General features: G+C 34.9%; 1 protein-coding gene across 6 annotated transcripts in view; it reads left to right on the plus strand.

Moving 5' to 3' along the window:
* USP34 (ubiquitin specific peptidase 34) overlaps window positions 1–22259 on the plus strand; it is a 223009-nt gene that overhangs the window by 83129 nt on the left and 117621 nt on the right. For 5 of the 6 annotated variants that reach the window (XM_061155228.1, XM_061155230.1, XM_061155226.1 and 2 more), the window contains exons 9-16: window positions 1300–1381; window positions 1466–1558; window positions 13860–13985; window positions 14172–14301; window positions 14938–14973; window positions 15336–15466; window positions 15741–16348; window positions 18740–18954. In XM_061155228.1, coding sequence (XP_061011211.1) covers window positions 1300–1381; window positions 1466–1558; window positions 13860–13985; window positions 14172–14301; window positions 14938–14973; window positions 15336–15466; window positions 15741–16348; window positions 18740–18954 — 1421 coding nt within the window. The remainder of the gene's footprint in view (window positions 1–1299; window positions 1382–1465; window positions 1559–13859; window positions 13986–14171; window positions 14302–14937; window positions 14974–15335; window positions 15467–15740; window positions 16349–18739; window positions 18955–22259) is intronic. The other variant, XM_061155227.1, reaches the window with a different exon arrangement.

The following is a 22259-nucleotide window of genomic DNA, read 5'->3' on the forward strand; positions in this document are numbered from 1 at the left end:
TATAGATGTATATGTAAGCTTGAGTTCACTGAACTATATACTTTAAATATGTTCAGTTTATTATATTTCACACATATCTTAAAGCTGTAAAAGACAAATTAACTGATAAACTGACACTATGTATTGTTGGGCTTCCCTGGTGGCTCAGTCAGTAAAGAATCTGCCTACAATGCAAGAAACTTGGGTTCGATCCCTGGGTTGAGGAGATCCCCTGGAGAAGCGAGTGGCTGCCCACTCCAATATTCTTGTCTGGAGAATCCATGGATAGAGGAACTTGGCCGGCTACATAATAGTTTAATTTCTGTGCCAGTGATTTAGTACTCTAAAAGAGAGTTGATAGCTCTTTTCCAAAAATGAAGGAAAATCTAAACCTGTTTAGAAATAAAAAGCTCACATTTTGAAATGAAGGGTGAATTGTTCATGATAAGTGTAGCCAAGTGTTCTGAACAGTCAGTTGATACCCGACTCTTTAGCAGAACCTTTTTGAGTATCAGGCAGGGGAGTTACAGTTTGGCTTGGATAGTCTTCTCCCCCCCCCCCCCCCCCGCCCTTTGGTAACCTACTTTTATGATATCTACTCATAGTGGCTCGTGCTTGATCACTCATACGTGTCTAACTTTTTGTGACTCCATGGACTGTGTAGCCCACCAGGCTTCTCTGTCCATGGGATTTCCCAGGCAAGAATAATGGAGTGGATTGCCATTTCCTTCTCCAGGGGAATCTTCCCAACCCAGGGATTGAATCAGCATCTCCTGCATTGGCGGGCAGATTCTTTATCACTGAGCCACCAGGGAAGCCCAGCTATAGCAGACCTACGGGAAAACCTTCCCTGAATGCTTCAGTGCCTACTGTGGAAATAATGGGAAGGCATGATCTTTGAGTCAGAAAATGCATTGCTTTCTGGGTGTTACCCTTGGTATTCTCCCCTGTATACCTGGTATTAGTTAGCCTAACTTCTCAGAATTTTTTTTTGTTTGTTCATAAATTTAGGTAGTAATATCATTTCTTGACTTCTGTTTCAGTTACTCTTTGTAGTACTATTAACAGTTAATTGTATATAGTCACTTCTTTATACTCCAGTATCTTTGCCTGGAAAATCTTATGGACATAGGAGCCTGGTGAGCTGCAGTCCATGGGGTCGCAAAGAGTTGGGCATGACTGAGTGACTAACACACTAACACTTATAATTTGTATGTGAGCAGTTTTGGGTTTTCACCTGAGTTTGCTTTTAGACATGGGACAGAATGATACCAATAGTTTTTGAAGTGTATAAACTGTTTTTTTTTTATTTGACTTTAGGTCCATTGCAAAAGAACTTGCAGACTGGCTTATAAGCAACAATGTGGTAGAGCATATATTTGGACCAAATTTACATATTGAGGTTTGTGGACTTTTATATGACTTATCTGCTCTATTAAGAGAGAAGGTTTTTAAAAATTAACTATAATAAGGTTTTCTTTCCCAGATTATCAAACAGTGCCAAGTGATTTTGAATTTTTTGGCAGCTGAAGGGCGACTGAGTACTCAGCATATTGACTGCATTTGGGCTGCTGCACAGGTAATATCAACAGCTTACATTTATTAAACGCTTCCTTATTATATGTTCTAAGTGCTTATCCCCTTATAAGTTGAATTCTGTTATCATTTTGTAGCTAAAGAAACCAAGGCATGGGAAAAATTGGGGATCAAATCTGTGAATCCGTGTCTTATCTTACTATACAAGTGGTATAATTAAAGGAAGTGAGAGCTAGTCAGTTATAGGTTCTTGGTTTATTAAGAGACATTTTCCTATTATTACCATTTATACAATCAGTGCTTCTGTCCTTAACATTGTATTCTTATGTTTCTTTTCTGTTATCTTCTTTTTTAATTTAATTTTTGAATAGGCTCATATCCATATGGTTTAAATTTCAAAAAATTGATATCTTTTCAAAAAAGATATGCTATACATTTTCCCCTTTCTTCCAGTCTCTCATGCATGCAGTTCCTTACCTCACAGGTGCATCATAAATTTTCTGTATAAATTTCTAATTGTAAACAGTAAACATTTTTCTTTCCTTGTTCTCTTTTCCACAGATGTATCATACTAAATGGACTTGATTTTTTTTCACTTAACATTTTGTCCTGGAGATTATTATTCCACATAAGTAACATAAAGCACTTAATTTTTTAAGGACTGTATAGTGTTTCATTATGTGCATGTACCATAGTTTATTTAACCAATTCTTGTTCATAGGCACTATCTTTTTCTAATCTTTTCCATTACAAAGAGTGCCACAACAGGTAACCTATTTACAGTCATTTCGTCCAAGTGCAAAACCATTATGTAGGATAAATTCCTACTTGTAAGTAGAATTGTCATGTTAAAGTTTATGTGTGGTTTACTTATGGTAGCTCATGGTGTTATAGTGCCACTTTGACCTTTCGCTGTTAAGTTGCTAAATCGTGTCTGACTCTTTGCAATCCCATGGACTGAGGCATGCCAGGCTTCACTCTCCTCTGTCTCCCAGAGTTTGCTCAAATACATGCATGTCCGTTGAGTTGGTGATGCTATCTAATCATCTCATCCTCGGCCATGCTTTTCTCCTTTTGTCTTCAATCTTTTGCAGCATCAAGGTCTTTTCCAGTGAGTGGGCTCTTCGCGACAAATGGTCAAAGTATTGAAGCTTCAACTTCAGCATCGTTCCTTATCTTTTCACGTTTAAGTGAAAGGAAGTCCTTATCCTTACCCTCCTCAATTAGTTGTATTCTTAAACTCCTTTTTATTTGCTAAACTAGTGAGTGAAAAGTGTTATCATTGATGTTTTAAATTTGGATTTCTGTAGTGTGAATCACCTTGAAAATCTTGTATTTAAGAACCCTTTTTGTTTCCTTTTTTGGGAATGTTTATATTCTTTGCCGTTTATCAGTTGCTTTACTTTTTTTTTGTAGGAGATCTTTATATATCAATGAAATTGGACTTGTTGTCTGTTAGGAGTTATGACTACATTCTGCTTTGATGTCTCCTTGCTTAATTCAGGTGGTTTTTGCAGTTGAGTTTCAAGTATGTGGTTTCAGACTTGTGGTTGAAGTTTTTGTGGCCTGTGGCTTTTGTGTTATGGTTTGAAATGCATTTCAAGATTACAACAAAATTCACCTTTAGTTACTTTCTGTACATTTTGTTTCAATTTTGTTTTTTAATCTTCGATCCATTAGGAATTTATCATATACATACCCAATATTTCCCCTCCCAATTTTTGGTTGTGTTGTCCCCATTCCATTTGTTAAGTAATTCTTCTCCTCACTGATTTGAGACACTCACTAGTTTTATCTTGACTGGGTCAATTTCTGAACTTTGTAGACTGACCTATTTGTGTATATAGTCATGATCTGTATACCAGGGATTGGTAAAGTTACAGCCTGTGGGCTTGTAAATAGTTTGTTTGCCCCATGGCTTTGCCTGTTCATTTTCATATTGTCTGTGGCTGCTTCCACACTGCAGTGGCAGAATACAGTATCTGTTACAGAGAATGTATCACCTGTAATCCTAAAATATTTACTGTCTGGTGCATCGAGAAAACATTTGTTAGTCCCTGCTTTTATACTCATATCTTTTCTTTTTTCACCTTGTGTCTGTGTAACATTTCTTAATATCTGGCAAAGCTGATCCTTTATATATTTTTTTAAAGAATCTGTGTCTCATTTATTTTTTCATGTGAGTTTTAGTATTGACCTACTCTTTAAAAATATTATTTTCATTGTTTATTTCAATGATTATTTTATAAAGTAGTGTCTTATCCAAGTTGTTATATGCCATTTGTTTTATTTTGTATCTTTCAGCATTTCAGAGTTACTTGTATGTAGATTTTACCATATGTTAAGCTCATTCTTAGGGTTTTAATTTTATATATTATTGCTATTAAAGTAGCCGTTTCTCCCCTTATACTTGCTTTCATCCATTATATTTTTGTTTAATCCATATTCTTAATGATCACAACATATATACATAAACTTTTGATATACTTAAGCTTTTTCAAATTTTTGATTTTTAACTTTTATTTTATTCATAGACAAAATATGAGAACAATGATATATTAAGTAATACAGAATAAGTAACTAGGAGTAGTGAAGCATTGTTTATTGAAACTGAAGTTCATCACGTTTTAATTGATACTATGTATTAAGACTTCTAGCATTTTATCCTGGCAAAAATTTGAATTTACCTAATAAGGAAATTAAAAAATTCTGGCCTAATCTGTAATATAGTCGGAAATAACTTAAAATATTTATAATAAAGGATAGTTTAGTGAGATGAAATAAATATATTTGAAAGATCATTTTATTTGAGTATTTCTGTGATTTATTACTGCTTAACTTTTGGCTGTACCACAGATTTCAAATTATCAGAAATTTTTACATTTTGAGTTCTTCTGTTTGAGCACCAACTATAACAGACATCAGGTTACAGGTTGTCTAGGGTTGGTTGGTTGTTTTCATAGGGTCTTGCCTGAGTCTTTTTTCCTTCCCTCTGGAGTAAGTTTTTTGAAATCACTTTGCACACTTGATACGCATACATACACACACTTCACCCAGTAACAATTGGATTGACTGCTAATTTTTTTCATTATTTGTATCAAAACTCTTCTGTTGGAATCCAAGGAGAAAAGAGATAAGGGTGACATATGGGAAATAGAAAAAAAGTGTAAAGTGCTTTATAAATATTTGAAAAATGCTTATCTTTGATTATAATTAAATGTAAATTAAGCTAACATTTTACCATTTTCACCTACTAGGTAGTTCTCATTATGTTTGACAATACACTTTGTTGACCAGAGTGTGGTGTAACTTCAGGAGAACAACATAGCAGTTCTCTTTCTAGTTATTTGTCTTCTAAATACATGTACATGAAAATGTTTGATATACCATTGACTATGCTAGTAGACCATGAATGTCTGTCACTGTGGGACTAAATGAGTTTTGGGAAAGCCATCTAGTAGAATGTTCGGTGGCCATGAGAAGAACTGAACTTGATGTATTTTGCTCATGTGGAATGACCTCCAAGATATATTTTTATTAAATATGGTAGTAAATCTTTTATTAAGAGAAATAGCAAGTACCCAGTGTATTCTCCCACTGTGTATTAAAAGAGTGGTAAAAAGAGAATGCACATACATGTATATGTACTCTTTGTACTTGTGAGTGTCTGGAACAAATTTGGAAAAACACACAAGAAATTTTAATAGGTTTGCTTTTGGGGAAGTGGCCTGATTAGGTGGGAGGTTTTGCCCACGTTTATGTAAACTTGAAATATTTTACATGTGTTTACTAATTTTTCAGTAAATATAAAAAGTTATATATAAAGTTAGGGTAAACATTTTGACATTTAAGTGACTTTCTGTACCATTTAAACTTACTTACTATTCTGATTTGAGTTACCTCTCTACGTCTCTATTCATATCCTTTCATATAAAATCTTGTAGTCATAGGACATAAAAAGGTAAACTTCAGAATTTTTCTACTGTGTTGGAATTTATCATTAAATGCTTTCCATATTTGAAGAACTTATATATAGATTTATGTAACTTTTATATAGATTTATATAACTTTTATATAGATTTATGTAACTTACTGAGATAATAATTTTGTCTTAAAATGCAGCTAATAGCTTTTTGGGGATAGATTTTTATGTCTCAGTGACAGAAGTAACATTTCTTAGGTCTTAGAATTTAAATATCATCTGATTCAGTTGTGCAGTATGTACATTTTGAAGGGCAATAGTTCATACTTCTCATCAGGTTCTCAAAGGGAATATGTGATGACTAATTTTAGAAACACTGATATATACTCCATTGGTTATTAGCTTCTGCTTGTATATTTGTATACACATTTAAACTGCTGCTTTTTGAGACTGCATACTGTCAGCGTGTGAAGTTATGATTGTACTTCAGTTATAATCTGGCCACTGCAATATCTGTCATTGTGTTACATCTTATGATTTGAATTCTGTTCATTTATGCCTATTTTAGGAGCTGTTTATATGAATAATGATTCCTTCTTGTACTATATATTCAAACCTCTTGTCTATACTATATTCTTTTTTTATGTTGTTGGGTATTTCCTTTGTTGTTCATATTTAAGGTAGACGACTGGTAAGAGATCTTAGTACTTTCAGGTGTTGTGAAATATTTTTCCATTAGAACTCTTAAATCGACTTCTGGAAATGGGAAAACAGGATTTAATGTCCATGTATCATTCCTGCTGTCTATCAAATCTGGTGCTCAAATAAACTCAAAATTTTCTAGTTACATTGCAGAGATAGACCCATCTCCTCTGCAGCTCACTCACAAATATTCTGAGCTGTAGCTTTCTCTCTCTACCTTGATCCTCACTCAGTTGTGTCCGACTCTTTGCAAACCTATGGACTGTAGCCCACAGGTTCCTCTGTCCATGAGATTTTACAGGCAAGAATATTGGAGCAGGTTGCCATTTCCTTCTCCAGGGGATCTTCTCAACCCCAGGATTGAACCCTCATCTCTTGCATTGGCAGGCAGATTCTTTACCACTGAGCTACCAGGGAAGCCCCTCTTATCTGTTACTGATTCTCATTGTGGGTTTGTTCCTTTTCATTCTAAAATACAGTAATGAATGAGTTTCCTTTATGGAAGATGAGGAAATTCTCATCATTTTTCTCTTCTCACTTTCCACTTTGTAGTTATTTATATTTAATCAAGTTATGCAACTTTTAAGTGAACCATAATTTCCACAGTTGTTTCATATTAATTTTGTGTTTAGGTATATGATTTACCACAAATCCTTTTTCCTCATTCCTGTTTTCCTTGTTCCTTTTTCTTTATTCGAGTTAATTTGGGCTTATTTTTGTGGCTTTCACGGAGTAGACTTTTGTTTTACTTTGTTGGTTTATAAACTGGCCTTTATACACAGTGGTCTGGGAGAACGAAAGAGGTGGAGATCACTCCAGATTGGTAGGTGGCAGGTTTAAAAGCAAGGGAAGTTAAGAGGCTTGTCTTCAGTGGCTGCAAGATGAGTAGATCTCGGCACTCGCCTGCCAAATCTTACAAGTTTATAAGTGAGGTCTTAACTGGGTTTAGGCACAATTACTATAACCTTGGAATAGTTCCCGCTTAAGGAGTAGCAGGCAGGCAGAGTGTATATTCCAATGACAGGGGAGGAAGTGAGCTACCTCTCTTTGCTCAGTTTCAGCTCAAAAGTCAACTGGCAGTTATGTCCTTTGGATTATTTTCTCCAACATCTCTGAAGAGGAACTTGTGGGTATTTTATTCTCGGTTTCCACATACTTGAGATGTCTGATCTCTGTACTTGAAGCGTTTGATTGAATATCATACACTGAGCCACTCTAGCTTTCCGTAAGAACTGTGTAGTATATATGAAGAGTAGTCGTTTGTTTTTTGAACAACTTTTATTTTTAATATTAAAAAGAATATTTACTATATACCCCATCATTCTTTGTTGGCAGAATTTTTCTCATGTTGTTTTGTAGGTGTTCATAATCCCATGAGGGTTTTTCTTTTTTTTTCAAATATTTTTTCATTTATTCATTTGACTGAACTGTGTCTTAGTTGAGACACTTTGAATCTTTGATCTTGCTGCAGCATGTGGGATCTTTTTTAGTTGCAGCATGCAAACTCTTAGTTGTGGCATGTGGGATCTAGTTCCCTGACCAGGGATCGAACCTGGGACCCCTGAGGGGAGTGCAAAGTTTTAGCCATTGGACCATCAGGGAAGTCCCAGAGGGTTTTTTTCTTTTTAACTTGTTTTGAATTTTTGGTTGATGGCCTTTAACAAGTATTTTATGTAAAATTTTTTTATTGTGGTACAAATACGTACAACATAACAAACCATTAATTTACCATTTTAGCCATTTGTAAATGTACAGTTCAGTGGCATTAAATACACTCAAAATGTTTTTTAACCATCACTTAACCTGTATACAAAACTTTGACATCACCTCCAATGAAGACTCTGTACATATTAAACAATAACTCTCCATTCCTTCTTCCCATCTCTCAGGGAACTTTTGATTTCCTTTCTTCTACATTATATCTTTATGAATTTGACTATTCTAGGTACCTCATTTTGGTGGAATCATACAGTATTTGTGGCAGCTTATTTTACTAAATAGAGCTTTTTAGGGTTCATCATGTTAACAGTTCAGTTCTGTTCAGTCATTCAGTCGTGTCCAACTCTTTGTGACCCCATGGACTGTAGCTCGCCAGGCCTCCTTGTCCATCACCAACTTCTGGAGTTTACTTAAACTCATGTCCATCGAATCGGTGATGCCATCCAACCATCTCATCCTCTGTCATCCCCTTCTCCTCCAGCCTTCAGTCTTTCCCCGCATCAGGGTCTTTTCCAGTGAGTCAGTTCTTCGCTTCAGGTAGCCAAAGTGTTGGAGTTTCAGCTTCAGCATTAGTCCTTCCAATGAATATTCAGAACTGATTTCCTTTAGGATGGATTGGTTGGATCTCCTTGCAGTCCAAGGGACTCTCAAGAGTCTTCTCCAACAACACAATTCAAAAGCATCAGTTCTTCAGCGCTCAGCTTTCTTTATGGTCCAACTCTTCCATTCATACATGACTACTGGAAAAAACGTAGTTTTGACTAGACAGACCTTTGTTGGCAAAGTAATGTCTCTGCTTTTTAATATGCTGTCTAGGTTGGTCATAACTTTTCTTCAAAGGAGCAAGCGTCTTTTAATTTCATGGCTGCAGTCAACATCTTCAGTGATTATGGAGCCCAAGAAAATAAAATCTTGTTACTGTTTCCATTGCTTCCCCATCTGTTTACCATGAAGTGATGGGACCGGATGCCATGATCTTAGTTTTCTGAATGTTGAGTTATAAGCCAACTTTTTCACTCTCCTCTTTCACTTCAATCAAGAGGCTGTTTAGTTATTCTTCACTTTCTGTCATAAGGGTGGTGTCATTTGCATATCTGAGGTTATTGATACTTCTCCCAGCAATTTGATTCCAGCTTGTGCTTCATCCAGCCCAGCATTTCTCATGATGTACTCTGCATGTAAGTTAAATAAGCACGGTGACAATATACAGCCTTGATGTACTCCTTTCCCTGTTTGGAACCAGTCTGTTGTTCCATGTCCAGTTATAACTGTTGCTTCCTGACCTGCCTACAGGTTTCTCAAGAGGCAGGTCAGGTGGTCTGGTATTCCCATCTCTTTAAGAGTTTTCCACAGTTTACATATGTAAAATTGATTGCTGTTGCAGAGAAAGAGCTGAATTTTGCTTGTTGAGCTTGTACTCAGTTCAGTGTAGTGTGTAACTTTGAATCTGCTTTTAGCACAACTTCCTTTTCTCTATATAGAAGCATGTCATTATTAGTAGTTTTACATCTTCTTTCCAATGTATTTTCATTTTTTAATTGATTTATTTATTTTTGTGGTCTGATATCTGTGGCTAGTATTTCTATGTACTGTTGAATGGCTATCGTGTATGTGAGCGTCATTGTCTTGTTCCTGATCGTAGGGGAAATTTTTTTCAGTCATTGGGTACTGGCTGTGATGTTAGTTGTGGAGTTTATAAATAACCTTTATCATGTTCAGGAGTTTTTCTTCTCAAAATGGGGAGAAGGCAATGGCAACCCACTCCAGTGTTCTTGCCTGAAGAATCCCAGGGATGGAGGAGCCTGGTAGGCTGCCGTCTGTGGGATTGCACAGAGTCAGACACGACTGAAACGACTTAGCAGCAGCAGCAGCTTCTTAAAAGTACTGAGAGTTTTTATCATGAGAGGGTGTTGGATTTTTGTCAGATGCCTTTTCTGTGTCAGTTGAGATTATATGGCTTTTTTCCTTCTTTCTATTAATATGTTGTATTACAGTAATTAATTTTCTTTTTGAACTAGCCTTGTATTCCTGAAGTAAATCTCATTTGGTCCTGGTAAAAACTTTTTTACTATGTGGTTGTATTTGATTTGCTAGTATTTTGTGAAGGACTTTTTGTATTATTAAAAGAGATACTGCTCTGTCATTTTCTGTTCTTAAGAAAGTTTTGGTATTGGGTTAGTGCTAGTCTCATAGAATGAGTAAAGTAGTTAATTGTCTTCAGTTTAGGGGAAGTGTTTGAGAAGGATTGGTGATAATTTTTCTTTAAATGTTTGGTAGAATTCACTAGTTAAACCATATATTTTAAAATGTACTTTGGGAGATTGATTACTGACCCATTCTCTTGTTAAAAGAGACATTTTTCATTGCTTCTTGAGTCAGTTTAGGTAATTTGTAAGCAGTTTTTTGGCATACAGTGTCAATGGTATTTTCTTACAATTTTTTTTTTAACCTTTAAATTTGGTAGTAATACTCCACTTTCAGATTTTAGCTATTTACATTTCTCCTCTTTTTATTTTTAAAAATTATTTTTAATTTAGCAAAAAGTTTATTACTTGTTTAGAAGAACCAGCTCTTGATTTTGTTAATTAAAAATATATATATATATTTGTTTGGCTGCATGGATCTTAGTTGCAGCATGTGAGATCTTTAGTTTTAGCACGTGAGCCTGCGGGATCTAGTTCCCTGACCGGGGATTGAACCTGTATCCCCTGCATTGGAAGACAGATTCTTAACCACTGGACCACCAGGGAAGTGTTCTGGTTTTATTTATTTTTAAAAGTTGTTTTCCTAATCTGTGTTTTATTATCTTTGTCCTAGTCTTTGTTGTTTTCCTTCTTTTAGTTTTGGGTTTAGTTTATTATTTTTCTAATTCCTAAGTGGTAAAGTTAGGTTGTTGATAATGAGATCTTTTAAAGTTTACATTTAATAAATTTCCTTCTGTGCAGTGGAATGTTAGCATTTCCTTTTCTTGGTTTCATGATTATTTTATTGTCTTTGGCTTTTAGCAGTTTGATTATAGTAATATATCTTGGGATAACTCAGCTCTTACTAGGAGTTTGTTGAAAATTTTGAATTTGCCAACTTGTGTCAAGTTGAGAAGCTTTTGCCATTAGTCTTTAAATGTACACTGTGTACGTTTTTTTTTTTTTTTTTTTTCTGTGAGATTTCTACAACGATTATATTGGTAGACTGGATGGTGTTCCACAGGTCCCTTAGACTCTGTTTTCTCTTCTTCATTCTTTTTCTATTCTTTAGACTCAGTAATTTCAGTTTTCCTTTTTTCAAGTTTGTTTATTGTTCTCCTTGCTCAGATCTGCTTTTGAGGTTCTGTAGTATATTTTTTTATTTCAGTTATTTTACTTTTTAGCATTTCTCTTTTGGCTCCTTTTTATGTCTTTAATGATATTCTCATTTTGTTCAGGCAATATTTTCCTGTCTTCACCCTTTTCCTTTAACTCTTTTAACATTAAAATGTTTCAGGATCTTTTGTCTAGTAATTTCTTTGAATTTGCATTCTATGAATGATGGTAGTTTTGTGATTTATTTTATTCATTTGAATGTGCCATCTTTTCCTGTTTCTTTTTGTATTTTGTGTTGGTTTTCTTTACTTTTTTTTTTTTCTTTTGGTTGTAAACAGTGTGAATTTTACAATATGGTAACTTTGGAAAAGAGATTCTCTTCATTTTTCAGAGTTTGTTCTCTGCTGGTTGTTTTTGGGCTAATGATCAGTCTAACGTGAATCTTTATGACCTTTTCAGGTTTTCTTCTGAGCCTGTGTCTTTCCCTGACAATGTGTAGTACCTTTCTAAATTCTTCTATACATTCATTCTTTGTTGAACATCAAAAAGGAAAAAAAAACATCCTGGTGTGACTCCTTTAATTCTTCCAGTAGACACTTCACCTTATTTGGGTTGAAACAATGGCAGTTAACGTACACCTCAGCCATCCGATGTAGTGATCCAAGTTCAGAACACAGAAATTTATTATTTGGAGCACAAGATCATTATTGCCCACCCATGGCGCCAACAAACTGTACCAGTGTCACATTGCTGTCCCCACAGCTTCTTGCCATAGCGTCAAGGACTGGGAAATGGGTAGCTGCTATCACTCTGAAAGGCTGAAAACGGCCAGCATTAACAACAGTGTAGCAGCCAAGTTTTCCTTTGGGAACGTAAGAGTTCAGATTGGCAGCTCCAGAGTTTTGGAATAGTTATATCAGAGTTTTCTGTAGTACAGTTGCTTTTTAGGTACAGAGATGGATTCCTGGCACTTTCTGCCCTACCATCTTCCATGACATCCTTTTCCTCTCTTTTCTTTTCAATAACTAGTGAAGAGTCTGTGAACCAGCTCCACACTGCTATTTTTACCAGTAACTAAAGCTGTCAATCTTAATATTTTCTCCTCACTTTTTGGATGTGTTTTCATAATGTGCATCTTGTAAACAGCCTTATGTGTCTTTTGTCTCAGCTACAGGATTATGTAATTATCTTTTAAGGGTCTTTATTATTTAAAAATAATCAAAATTATATCTATTATGAAAATCCCATTTTATTAATCATTTAAGTTGTCACAAATCATGTTTATTACACAGAATGTTTTTAAGTCACATTTTAATTAGGAACGGTATAAATCTAACAGTTACTTGTTGACATAAAGCAAGTATAAACTGTTGGTACAGTCTTAATTACAATGTTAATATATTAAAACTAATATTCTTAGGTAAAATCTGTAAAATGGGCAGACTTATAACTGATGATTCACTTCTCAAAATCTAATGATGTTTTGGTCTTAAAGTATTGAAATTGTGTAAGTAAACACTGTTGAATCAAATAGTATATTGAGGTAAATAGAGTAATTTATTAAAAGTCACCTCACCATAGAGGACTTTTTCCAATGTTATTTTACCTCTGTTTCAACATTAGGTTGTACATATTTACCTTGATAAGACGATGCAGTATAGGAAAGTTACATGATTTACACGTGAAAAATATGAAAGTCAGTGTTTAAGAATAGAAGAATCTACATTTTCTAATAGACTTTCAGTGTATTGAAGAGAAATAGAGTATGTTTTACTTTTGGAGTCCTGAAATTGAGTATTTCTGGCGTAGTCATATTTGTGGCATATTTTGATTTAGCAGTTAGCAGCCTTGTAGCTATATAACATGCTTATTTTACTGACATTGTAATATTTAGTAGTCGTATCTTTTTAAAAATTATATTTTCTCTCATATTTACCTAATTCTGTTTAGTGTAACAAAGGAGACTTTCCTAGTTTATATTATGTAGTCTTTGACTATAAGGGGGCTTCTGTTGTGTACTCTCTTTTAATAATGAACATGTTATAGAAATACTTTATAACCACTTAATATAAGAAAAATAATCCAGTTGATCTTTGATCAACATGAGGTTTAGAGGTGTCAGCCCTCTGCACAGTCAAAAGTGTATGTATAACTTTACAGTCAACCTTCCACAGTATCTGTAGTTCTGTATCTGTGGAACATAGCATTATTAGTGGGGGAAAAAACCAACCTTGTATAATCACACAGTTCAAACCTGTGTTGTTCAAGGGCCCACTATACACTTAAAAAATAATATTTATTTGGTTTTCTCTCCTAATAGTAATTTATTTTGTTTTTTATTTTCTGCACTTTAATTTGCTATTTGTTTGTGTATTACTGATACATTCCTAAATTGGAATTCTTTTTATACTTGGAATTTACAAATCACTTACTGTGGGCCTCTCTCTTGAGGTTAAAAAGTTGTGCTTGTGGTTTGCTTGGATAAGGTGAAGTTATGCTAAAGTGTAATTTTATTTTCACAATTTTATATACTGTAACTTATAATATTTGTTAATTTAGTAATTAATATTTTCTAGTATTAAACATCTTAGCATACCAGCCACTTTGTTTGCTTTTAAACTTATACAACTAGTTTGCTATCAGCTTATTTATATATGCAGTATCATTATATTTGACTATTGTCGTTACTTTTATTTTTCTAGTTGAAACATTGTAGTCGATATATACATGACTTATTTCCTTCACTCATCAAGAATTTGGATCCAGTACCACTTAGACATCTTCTTAATCTGGTCTCAGCTCTTGAGCCAAGTGTTCATACTGAACAGGTAATTGATTCAAACCATAATGAAATTTTTTTTTTTTTAAGTTTCTTAAGTGAAAATTTATTTGTTATTCACATAATTTAACTTGTAGTTTATTACTGTTGGTATTTCATTTAAGCAAAAGGGTATTAAATTTGTTACAATATTTCCTAAAACCTCTAATTTCAACTTCTCTCTCTTTTTTTTAAGACATTGTACTTGGCATCGATGTTAATCAAAGCACTATGGAATAATGCGCTAGCAGCTAAGGCCCAGCTATCTAAACAGAGTTCTTTTGCATCTTTATTAAACACTAATCTTCCCATCGGAAATAAGAAAGGTTCGTAAAGTATAATGTAATTTGAAGTGAGTTGTCCCTAGTTTTTAACTCAAATGTGAAGTAGTTCCTGCAAATTAGTTTAAGTTTAATCTCAATTTTGAAATGAGAGCTGTTGGTGGTGTGAAAAGGTTAATAAATTGGAGTGAGCTCATGCTTTTGGTATACTGTTCAAGTAATAGCAATGAAGTTTAAGTAGTTACTGGATCTTCTTTCACTGATATTCTTCCCTTAAAAAAACCGTTTCATAAAATCTCTAGAAATTTAAGTTAGAAAACAGTCAACATGCTTTGTTTTAGATACAGTTTTGAGAATAGAACATAATGATACATTTATCTTTTCATGTTTTCTACTTCACACTTTTCTGTCATTTTAGGTGTTTTGTGTGTGCTTTTACACATATAGCTTTCTAGGGTTTTCTAAAACTTTACCAACATTACCCCTCTTTTTTGTCTCCTGACATCATATACTGCTCTTTCCTTAGGCTCCCACAGCTACTGTGGCAAGTGGTGGGGTCTTATATTATTGCAGGTTTCCCTACCTATATCTTGTTGTTTATGTAATAAGAACAACTGATACATGTCCCAAAGAAATTCAGTCACTTAGAGTATCTCCGTCCTGTTTTTCCTTTTCCTTCAGAGGAAGAAGAGCTCAGAAGAGCTGCACCATCACCTTGTAAGTTGAGTCTTAGAAATGTATGGCAAGATGACTTGTAGTTTTATTTTGATGATTGAGTTAATTGATTTTATATATGTGTATCAGAGTCCTGAAGTTCATTTTGTGCAGGAGATGTAAATCCTTACTAGTTATCGGTCTTACCCTTTTTGTTTAAATCATTAGTGTCTTGACTTCTAATTGAAATCATGTATATTTTCTTTAGAAATAATTGGCAAGTGTTAACATATTTCCAGTTTATGTTTTTGGCTACTTGGCATGAAGCTTTGGTATGTCAGAGAATCAAAGGATTATGACATTCTGATAGATCCATATTAATACAAGTAAGAAGTAAAAAAAAAAACCCCATCGTTTTAATATAGGGTCACCTGCAGCCAGTCCTCAAAGCAGTGATAACAGTGATACCCATCAAAGTGGAGGCAGTGACATTGAAATGGATGAGCAACTTATTAATAGAACCAAACATGTGCAACAGCGACTTTCAGATACAGAGGTATGAAAAACCTTTTTGCCTCCCCCTATAGAGTTTTTTGGGTTTGTGCCATGTTTATTCTTTGAACTGGGAATATAAACTTGAGACCTGTTAAGGCCTCTCCTATCTTATTAGTATCATTTAAGTTCTTTACTTTTCTTTGAGTTTTTAATTCCATTTTATATTGTTCAAGGAAATATGTCAGTACTGTGGCAGTCTTTTTAAAAAGTATAGTGTGTTAATGTCATTTCTTACTGCCTTAAATATTTATTTAAATCTTCATTTCTAAATGTAGGAATCCATGCAGGGAAGTTCTGATGAAACTGCCAACAGTGGTGAAGATGGAAGTAGTGGTCCTGGTAGCAGCAGTGGACACAGTGATGGATCTAGCAATGAGGTGAATTCTAGCCATGCAAGCCAGTCAGCAGGGAGCCCTGGCAGTGAGTTACAGTCAGAAGACATTGCAGATATTGAAGCCCTGAAAGAAGAAGATGAAGATGATGATCATGGTCATAATCCTCCTAAAAGCAGTTGTGGTACGGATCTTCGGAACAGGAAGTTAGAAAGTCAAGCAGGCATTTGCTTAGGGGATTCCCAAGGCCCATCAGAAAGAAGTGGGACAAACAGTGGAACAGGAAAGGACCTGGTTTTTAATACTGAGTCAATGCCATCAGTAGATAATCGAATACGAATGCTAGATGCCTGTTCACACTCTGAAGACCCGGAACATGATATTTCGGGGGAAATGAATGCTGCTCATATAGCACAAGCATCTCAGGAATCTTGTATTACACGCACTGGGGACTTTCTTGGGGAGGCTATTGGGAATGAATTATTTAATTGTCGGCAGTTTATAGGTCCACAGCATCACCACCACCACCACCACCACCACCACCATGATGGGTAAGTCCACCTAAAAATAAAACAGCTTACCTTTTCTTCAGGGAGTTAATTATAGCCTCCATTTATTCAGTTGTGATAAATTCTAGATCAGTGCTGTCCAATAGGAATATAATGTAAGCTACAAATGCATGTTTCAGATATGTAATTTTTAATTTTCTCTAATTTTCTTTCCTTAATGATTTATGGCTGCATTGTGCAGCTTGAGGGATCTTAGTTTCCCAATCGGGGATCAGACCTGCGATCCCCTGTGGTGGAAGCATGGAGTCTTAACCACTGGACTGCCAGGAAAGTCCTAATTTTTAACTTTCCAGTGGGCACATATAAAAAAGCAAGATAAAACAGAAAAGATTGATTTTTAATTGTAAATTTTATTTACAGCAGTAATATCCATGTCATCAGTGTAAAATTATTAACAAACATTCTTTTTTTTGTAATGCTTAATTTTCAATAATCTGTGTATATTTACTACTGCTAACATATTCTGTTTAGACCAGCCACTTTTTCCATGTGCAGGGGCCACAGATGGCTAGTGACTGTTGTATAGGAAGTATAGATTTAGATCTTCAACTCCTTGTTATACTTGCCTAAAAGTAATAAAAAAATTGCTTGTGGAAACTTCCATTAAAGTATGATCATGAAAAGGGGAATTTTATGCACATTCCATTTTTAGGATATCAGTAAGGTTAAAGCCTCAGCATAAAGCTTTTTGATCATCTGTGAAATACACCCATTGTGTTTAATAGTGATTCTGTCACTTAGTAGTGTTACAGTATTAGGCAGAGTAGTCAATTGTTCTTTCAACATCATTTTCTTGTGTATGCAATAGGAACAATAATACCTGTCTCTGGGCTTTATTGTGAGCATTTCATGGGCTAATATGATTGGCACATAATCAGAGCTTAATAAATAATAGCTACTATTTGTTATTATTGTCATTACAAGTAGTAATATTTGAGTTAATGATGAAATAGGGATGAGTGATTTATCAGAATTTTTCTTAGACCTGACTATTTGCCAGGCCTTTCAGAATTTAAGATGGTTGTTTGGGAGAATTACATATGCATACATATTCCTACTTTATTTCCTTTGCTTTTTGGTTCTTGAATCTTTATCCCATATGAGTATATGGTAATGTTTCTTTTTTATTTTATTCATATATTTATTTTTGGCTGTGCTGGGTCTTTGTTGCTGTGCAGACTTTCTCCAGGGTTAGGGTTAAGGTTAGGGAGAAGTTAAGGTTAGTTGGGTTAGTTGTGGTGTGCAGGCTTCTCATTGCATGGTTTCTCTTTCTCGTGGAGCACAGGCTCTCGGGCCTGCTGGCTTCAGTAGTTGTGCCATGTGGGCTCAGTAGTTGCAGCTCCTGGCCTGGAGCACAGGCTCAATTGTGGTGTGTGGGCTTAGTTGCTCCATAGAATGTGGGATCTTCCTGAAGCAGGGATTGAACCCATAACCCCTGCATTGGCAGGTAGAATCCTTACCACTTAGTCACCAGGGAAGCCCTGATAATGTTTCTTAATCTTCACAGTATTGATGGTTTGGGCCACGTAGTTTTGTGTTTTAGATTTACAGCAGTGTGAATGCTGTCCAGTGCGTTGTAGCATGGATGTTTAGCAGCATCCCTAGGCTGTGTCCCTGTATACTAGAGACATCTCCTATATTGTGATTACCAGAAATTGTTTCTAGACATTCCTGGATGCCCCCTTGGCCTTCTGATTCAAAACCACTGGTTTATGGTCTGACATTACAGAAATGCACGTTCATGATTCTCCCCAGGACATACTGAAGACAAAACGGTTCATAAAACCAATGTGGGTAGCATATTCAGTTTGCCACATTTTAAATCTCTTTTAGTGTTCACACCAACCCTCACCTGAAAAGACCTAATGATTTAATTTTTTATGTTAGCCATTTCCATATTCTCTGTGTGTGGTAACCACTTGTGAAAGTCCCCCAGTTAATACCAACCAAATCTGGATTGCAGCTTTAAATTGAAATTTTTGTTTCCTGGTAGTTATTTGATTCTGCAGTTGGATGAACAAAAGTAAATAAAATTTGAGGTTTCACTTTAAGATCTGAGTTTATAAAATAGTTATCTAACAGTAAGTTTTACTGATTTTTCTCTAAAATGATTCCCTTTGAAGTTGTTTTAGTGAAGTGTTGATCAGCCAGATAATATGTGGGTATACTGTAAAGTTAATACATAGTGCTGACTTTTGGGCTTTTATATTTTGTAAAGCTGTCAGTATCCCGTAGTGTTAACAAACAAAATGTAGCTTCATTCTTGAGTATGTCGTAACTTGTGCTAAATGTTTTGAGAGAGATTTTTTGTGAATCACAATGTGTGTTTAAATTGTAATTGCTAACTTTGTGCTGCTCTTCTTTGTGTTACAGTCATATGGTTGATGATATGCTCAGTGCAGATGATGTCAGTTGTAGTAGCTCCCAGGTCAGTGCAAAATCAGAAAAAAATATGGCTGATTTTGATGGTGAAGAATCTGGGTGTGAAGAGGAGCTAGTTCAGATTAATTCACATGCAGAGCTAACATCTCATCTCCAACAACATCTTCCCAATTTAGCATCTATTTACCATGAACATCTTAGTCAAGGTAAGGTTCTGTATTAAGTAAAATGTATTCCTTTATTTAAAATGAATATAACATATTGTTAAAAGGGATCAACAGTTAATGTTTTTATATTTCATTGTTTTTGCCAAATAACTTCATATTACAGTCTTTTTTACAAAGAAATGAAATTATTATGAATGCTCCATCATGAGTATGAAGGCTAGAGTTCCACCAAGAGATATTTAATAAGAAAAGGAAATAAAAAAATAACATGTAAAATTATAGCTTGTATTTGAGAAAATGTATGGCTATATTAGATTTTATATTCTGGAAACTTAGGACTTAAAAGTAGGCGGTTGCACAGAATTTCATATTGTATGGTTCCATTTATATCAAATAACTAAGATATGTGGTTAGGGTTCCCTGTGGCTAGGGGGAATTGGGGGACATAAGAGGGGGGGTGACTGATAAAAGGGTAAGGTGTTTCTTTCGTCTGGGGTGATAAAAATGTTCAAAAAATGATGTTCTGGTCACTTTAAAATTAATCTTAAAAAAAAGTGATAGGACACTACCAAACTTGAATGAATAGAGATTAGAGGACGTTTAAGAATACTGGAAGATGAAGGAAGAAAAAGGAGAAGTTAGGAGGGAAAACAGTTAAAGAATTGGCAGTGTCAAGGTCGGTATTCAACCTCTTGCTTGGTTACACACCATCAACACTTGCTAGCCTAGGAAATAGGTTTTGGGATGCTAGTAAATGATAAACTAAGTACAACCTGATAGATTAGGTATATGCTGTTAATGCCATGATTAGACTTAGGAGAGCAGTTTGTGAATCTTGGAAACAACTTTCTGATTTCAGATGTTACTTGTATAGAATCTAGATAAGGTTACTTTGGGATTTTGGGGGATGGGGGATGTGGGAGGCATGCCTCATAGCCTGTGGGATCTGTTACCCGTCCAGGGACCAAACCCGGGCTCTCAGCAGTGAGAGTGCAGAGTCCTAACCACTGGACAGCTAGGGAATTCCCTGTTCTGACATTTTTGTTTTTGTGTTATTGTGGTTGTTGAGAAATGAATGGGTTAAGATTGAGCTCAGTTGAATTAGATACCATATTTATTAAATTTTTTGCCATTCTTCTTCTATTATAAAGAATTCTTCCAACACAGGAAGACAGATAATTTAAAAATGGGTGAAAGATGTAAGTAGTTAATTTTGTTAATACATAAATGAAGATATAGAAATGGTCAGTAAGTACATGAAAAGATACTCAATATTGATAGTCATCTGGGAAATGTAAATGAAAACCACAATGAGCTACTTCTACTCACTTGGGCTGGGTAAAAAATTAAGGACTTAATACTATCAAATGATGCTAAAGATGCAAAGCAACACTCTCATACAGTGCTGTCAAGGAACATAAAATAGTACAGCCAGTTTAGAGTACTGTTTTATTAGTTTCTTACAAAGCTAAATTTGCACTTACCATGTGACCCTGGAATTCCTGTTCTACATATTTTACCCAAGATAAATGAAAACATATGTCCACAGAAAGAGTTGTACATGAATGATAACTAGTTCATTTATGAACCTCAACTGGAATTAACTGGTAGATAAACAAATTGTTGTATATTCACACAGTGGAATAAAGAGGAAGCAGCTACTGATATATTCAACACCATAGATGAATGTAAAAAGTATTCTAAGTGAATAAAGCTAGACAGAAGAGTACATACTATGTATTATTTATATGCACTTCTAAAATTTCCTGAAGTGATTTGCAATGGTTGACATCTACTCAGTGGTTGGTGGTGGGGACTGATTGTAAAGGGACAGAAGATAACTTTTGGGGGTGATAGAAGTGTTCTGTATCTGATTATATATTTAAATTGTATTTTAATAAAATTAATTTTAAAAATGCAAATACCAGAACAGACAAACCAAAAAAAAACCCCACAAACTTAAAAAGTCAGGTTACAAGCTGGGAGAATACTTGCAAATCATGTATCTATGGCTTGTATCCAGACCATATAAGAACTTTTACCTTACAACTCAGTAGTAAGACAACCTAATTAAAAATTGGGAGTTGATTTATTTCACCATAGTAGGTACACAAGTGGCTTAATAAGCACATGAAAAGATACTTAGCATCATTAGTCATTAGAGAAATTCAAATAAAAAACAGATCCTACTGCATACCTATGAGAATGGCTAAAATTAAAAAGAAGGACCATAGCTATGTATTGGGAAGAATTTGGAGGAACAGTAACTGGTGGTACAACCACTTTGGAAAACAATTTGACAGTTTCTTCAAATTGTAAACGTATATGTGTTTATGTGTTTACCATATGATCCCACAATTCTAAACATTTACCCAAAAGAAAAGAAGGCATATGTCTGTACAAAGACTGGTTGCATCAATGTTATGGTAGCACTGTTCATATTAGACAAAAATTGGAAACTTCAAATTTTCATTGATTGGTAGATATATAAGCAAAATAATATTTTCATATGATGGAATATTGTTCTGTATTTAAAAGGACCACACTACTGATAGGTACTTAACAATGTGGACAAACCTCTAAAAACATTCTGCTAAGTGAACAAAGTCAGACATAAGACTATACATGCATATTGTCTAATTTCATTTATATGAAATTTCTAGAAAATGTTAATTTGTGGGAATAGAAAAACAGACTAGGGCTTGGGAATGGGCTCAGGGATTAAATATAATTAATTAGGTATGAGGGAATGTTTTAAGGTGGTAAAAGTGTTCTAAAACCCTATTCTAGTAGTGGTTGCATAATTCTCATTTTTATGAAATCGGTGTATGTGTACAGTTTAAGAGGAAAATTTCATGTAAAGCTGCTAAAAAAGACAAGCATTTTTGCTTAATATAACAGAGCTAGGGAGAATTATTTACTAGAATTTTTGAATTTAATTGAATGTTTTGAATAAATTGTCTGCCCACAATGTGGGAGAACTGGGTTCAGTCCCTGGGTTGGGACGATTTCCTCGAGAAAGAAATGGCAACCCACCTCAGTATTCTTGCCTGGAAAACCCCATGGATGGAGGAGCCGGGTAGGCTATAGTCCTTGGGGTCGCACAGTGTCGGGCATGACTGTGCAACTTAACTTTCACTTTCACAGTTCAAAAAAGTGTTTCGATATAAGACACTTAACAGAGTTATATCCCATGGCTATATAGTTAATTAATTAGTGTTAGTTGCTCATTCGTGTCTAACTCTTTGCAACCCATGGACTATAGCCGTCAAGCTCCTCTTTCCATGGAATTCTCCAGGCGAGAATATTGGTGTGGGTAGCCCATACCCTTCTCCAGGGGATCT

The sequence above is a fragment of the Dama dama genome, chromosome 11, assembly GCF_033118175.1.
Source record: "Dama dama isolate Ldn47 chromosome 11, ASM3311817v1, whole genome shotgun sequence".
Lineage (NCBI taxonomy): Eukaryota > Metazoa > Chordata > Mammalia > Artiodactyla > Cervidae > Dama > Dama dama.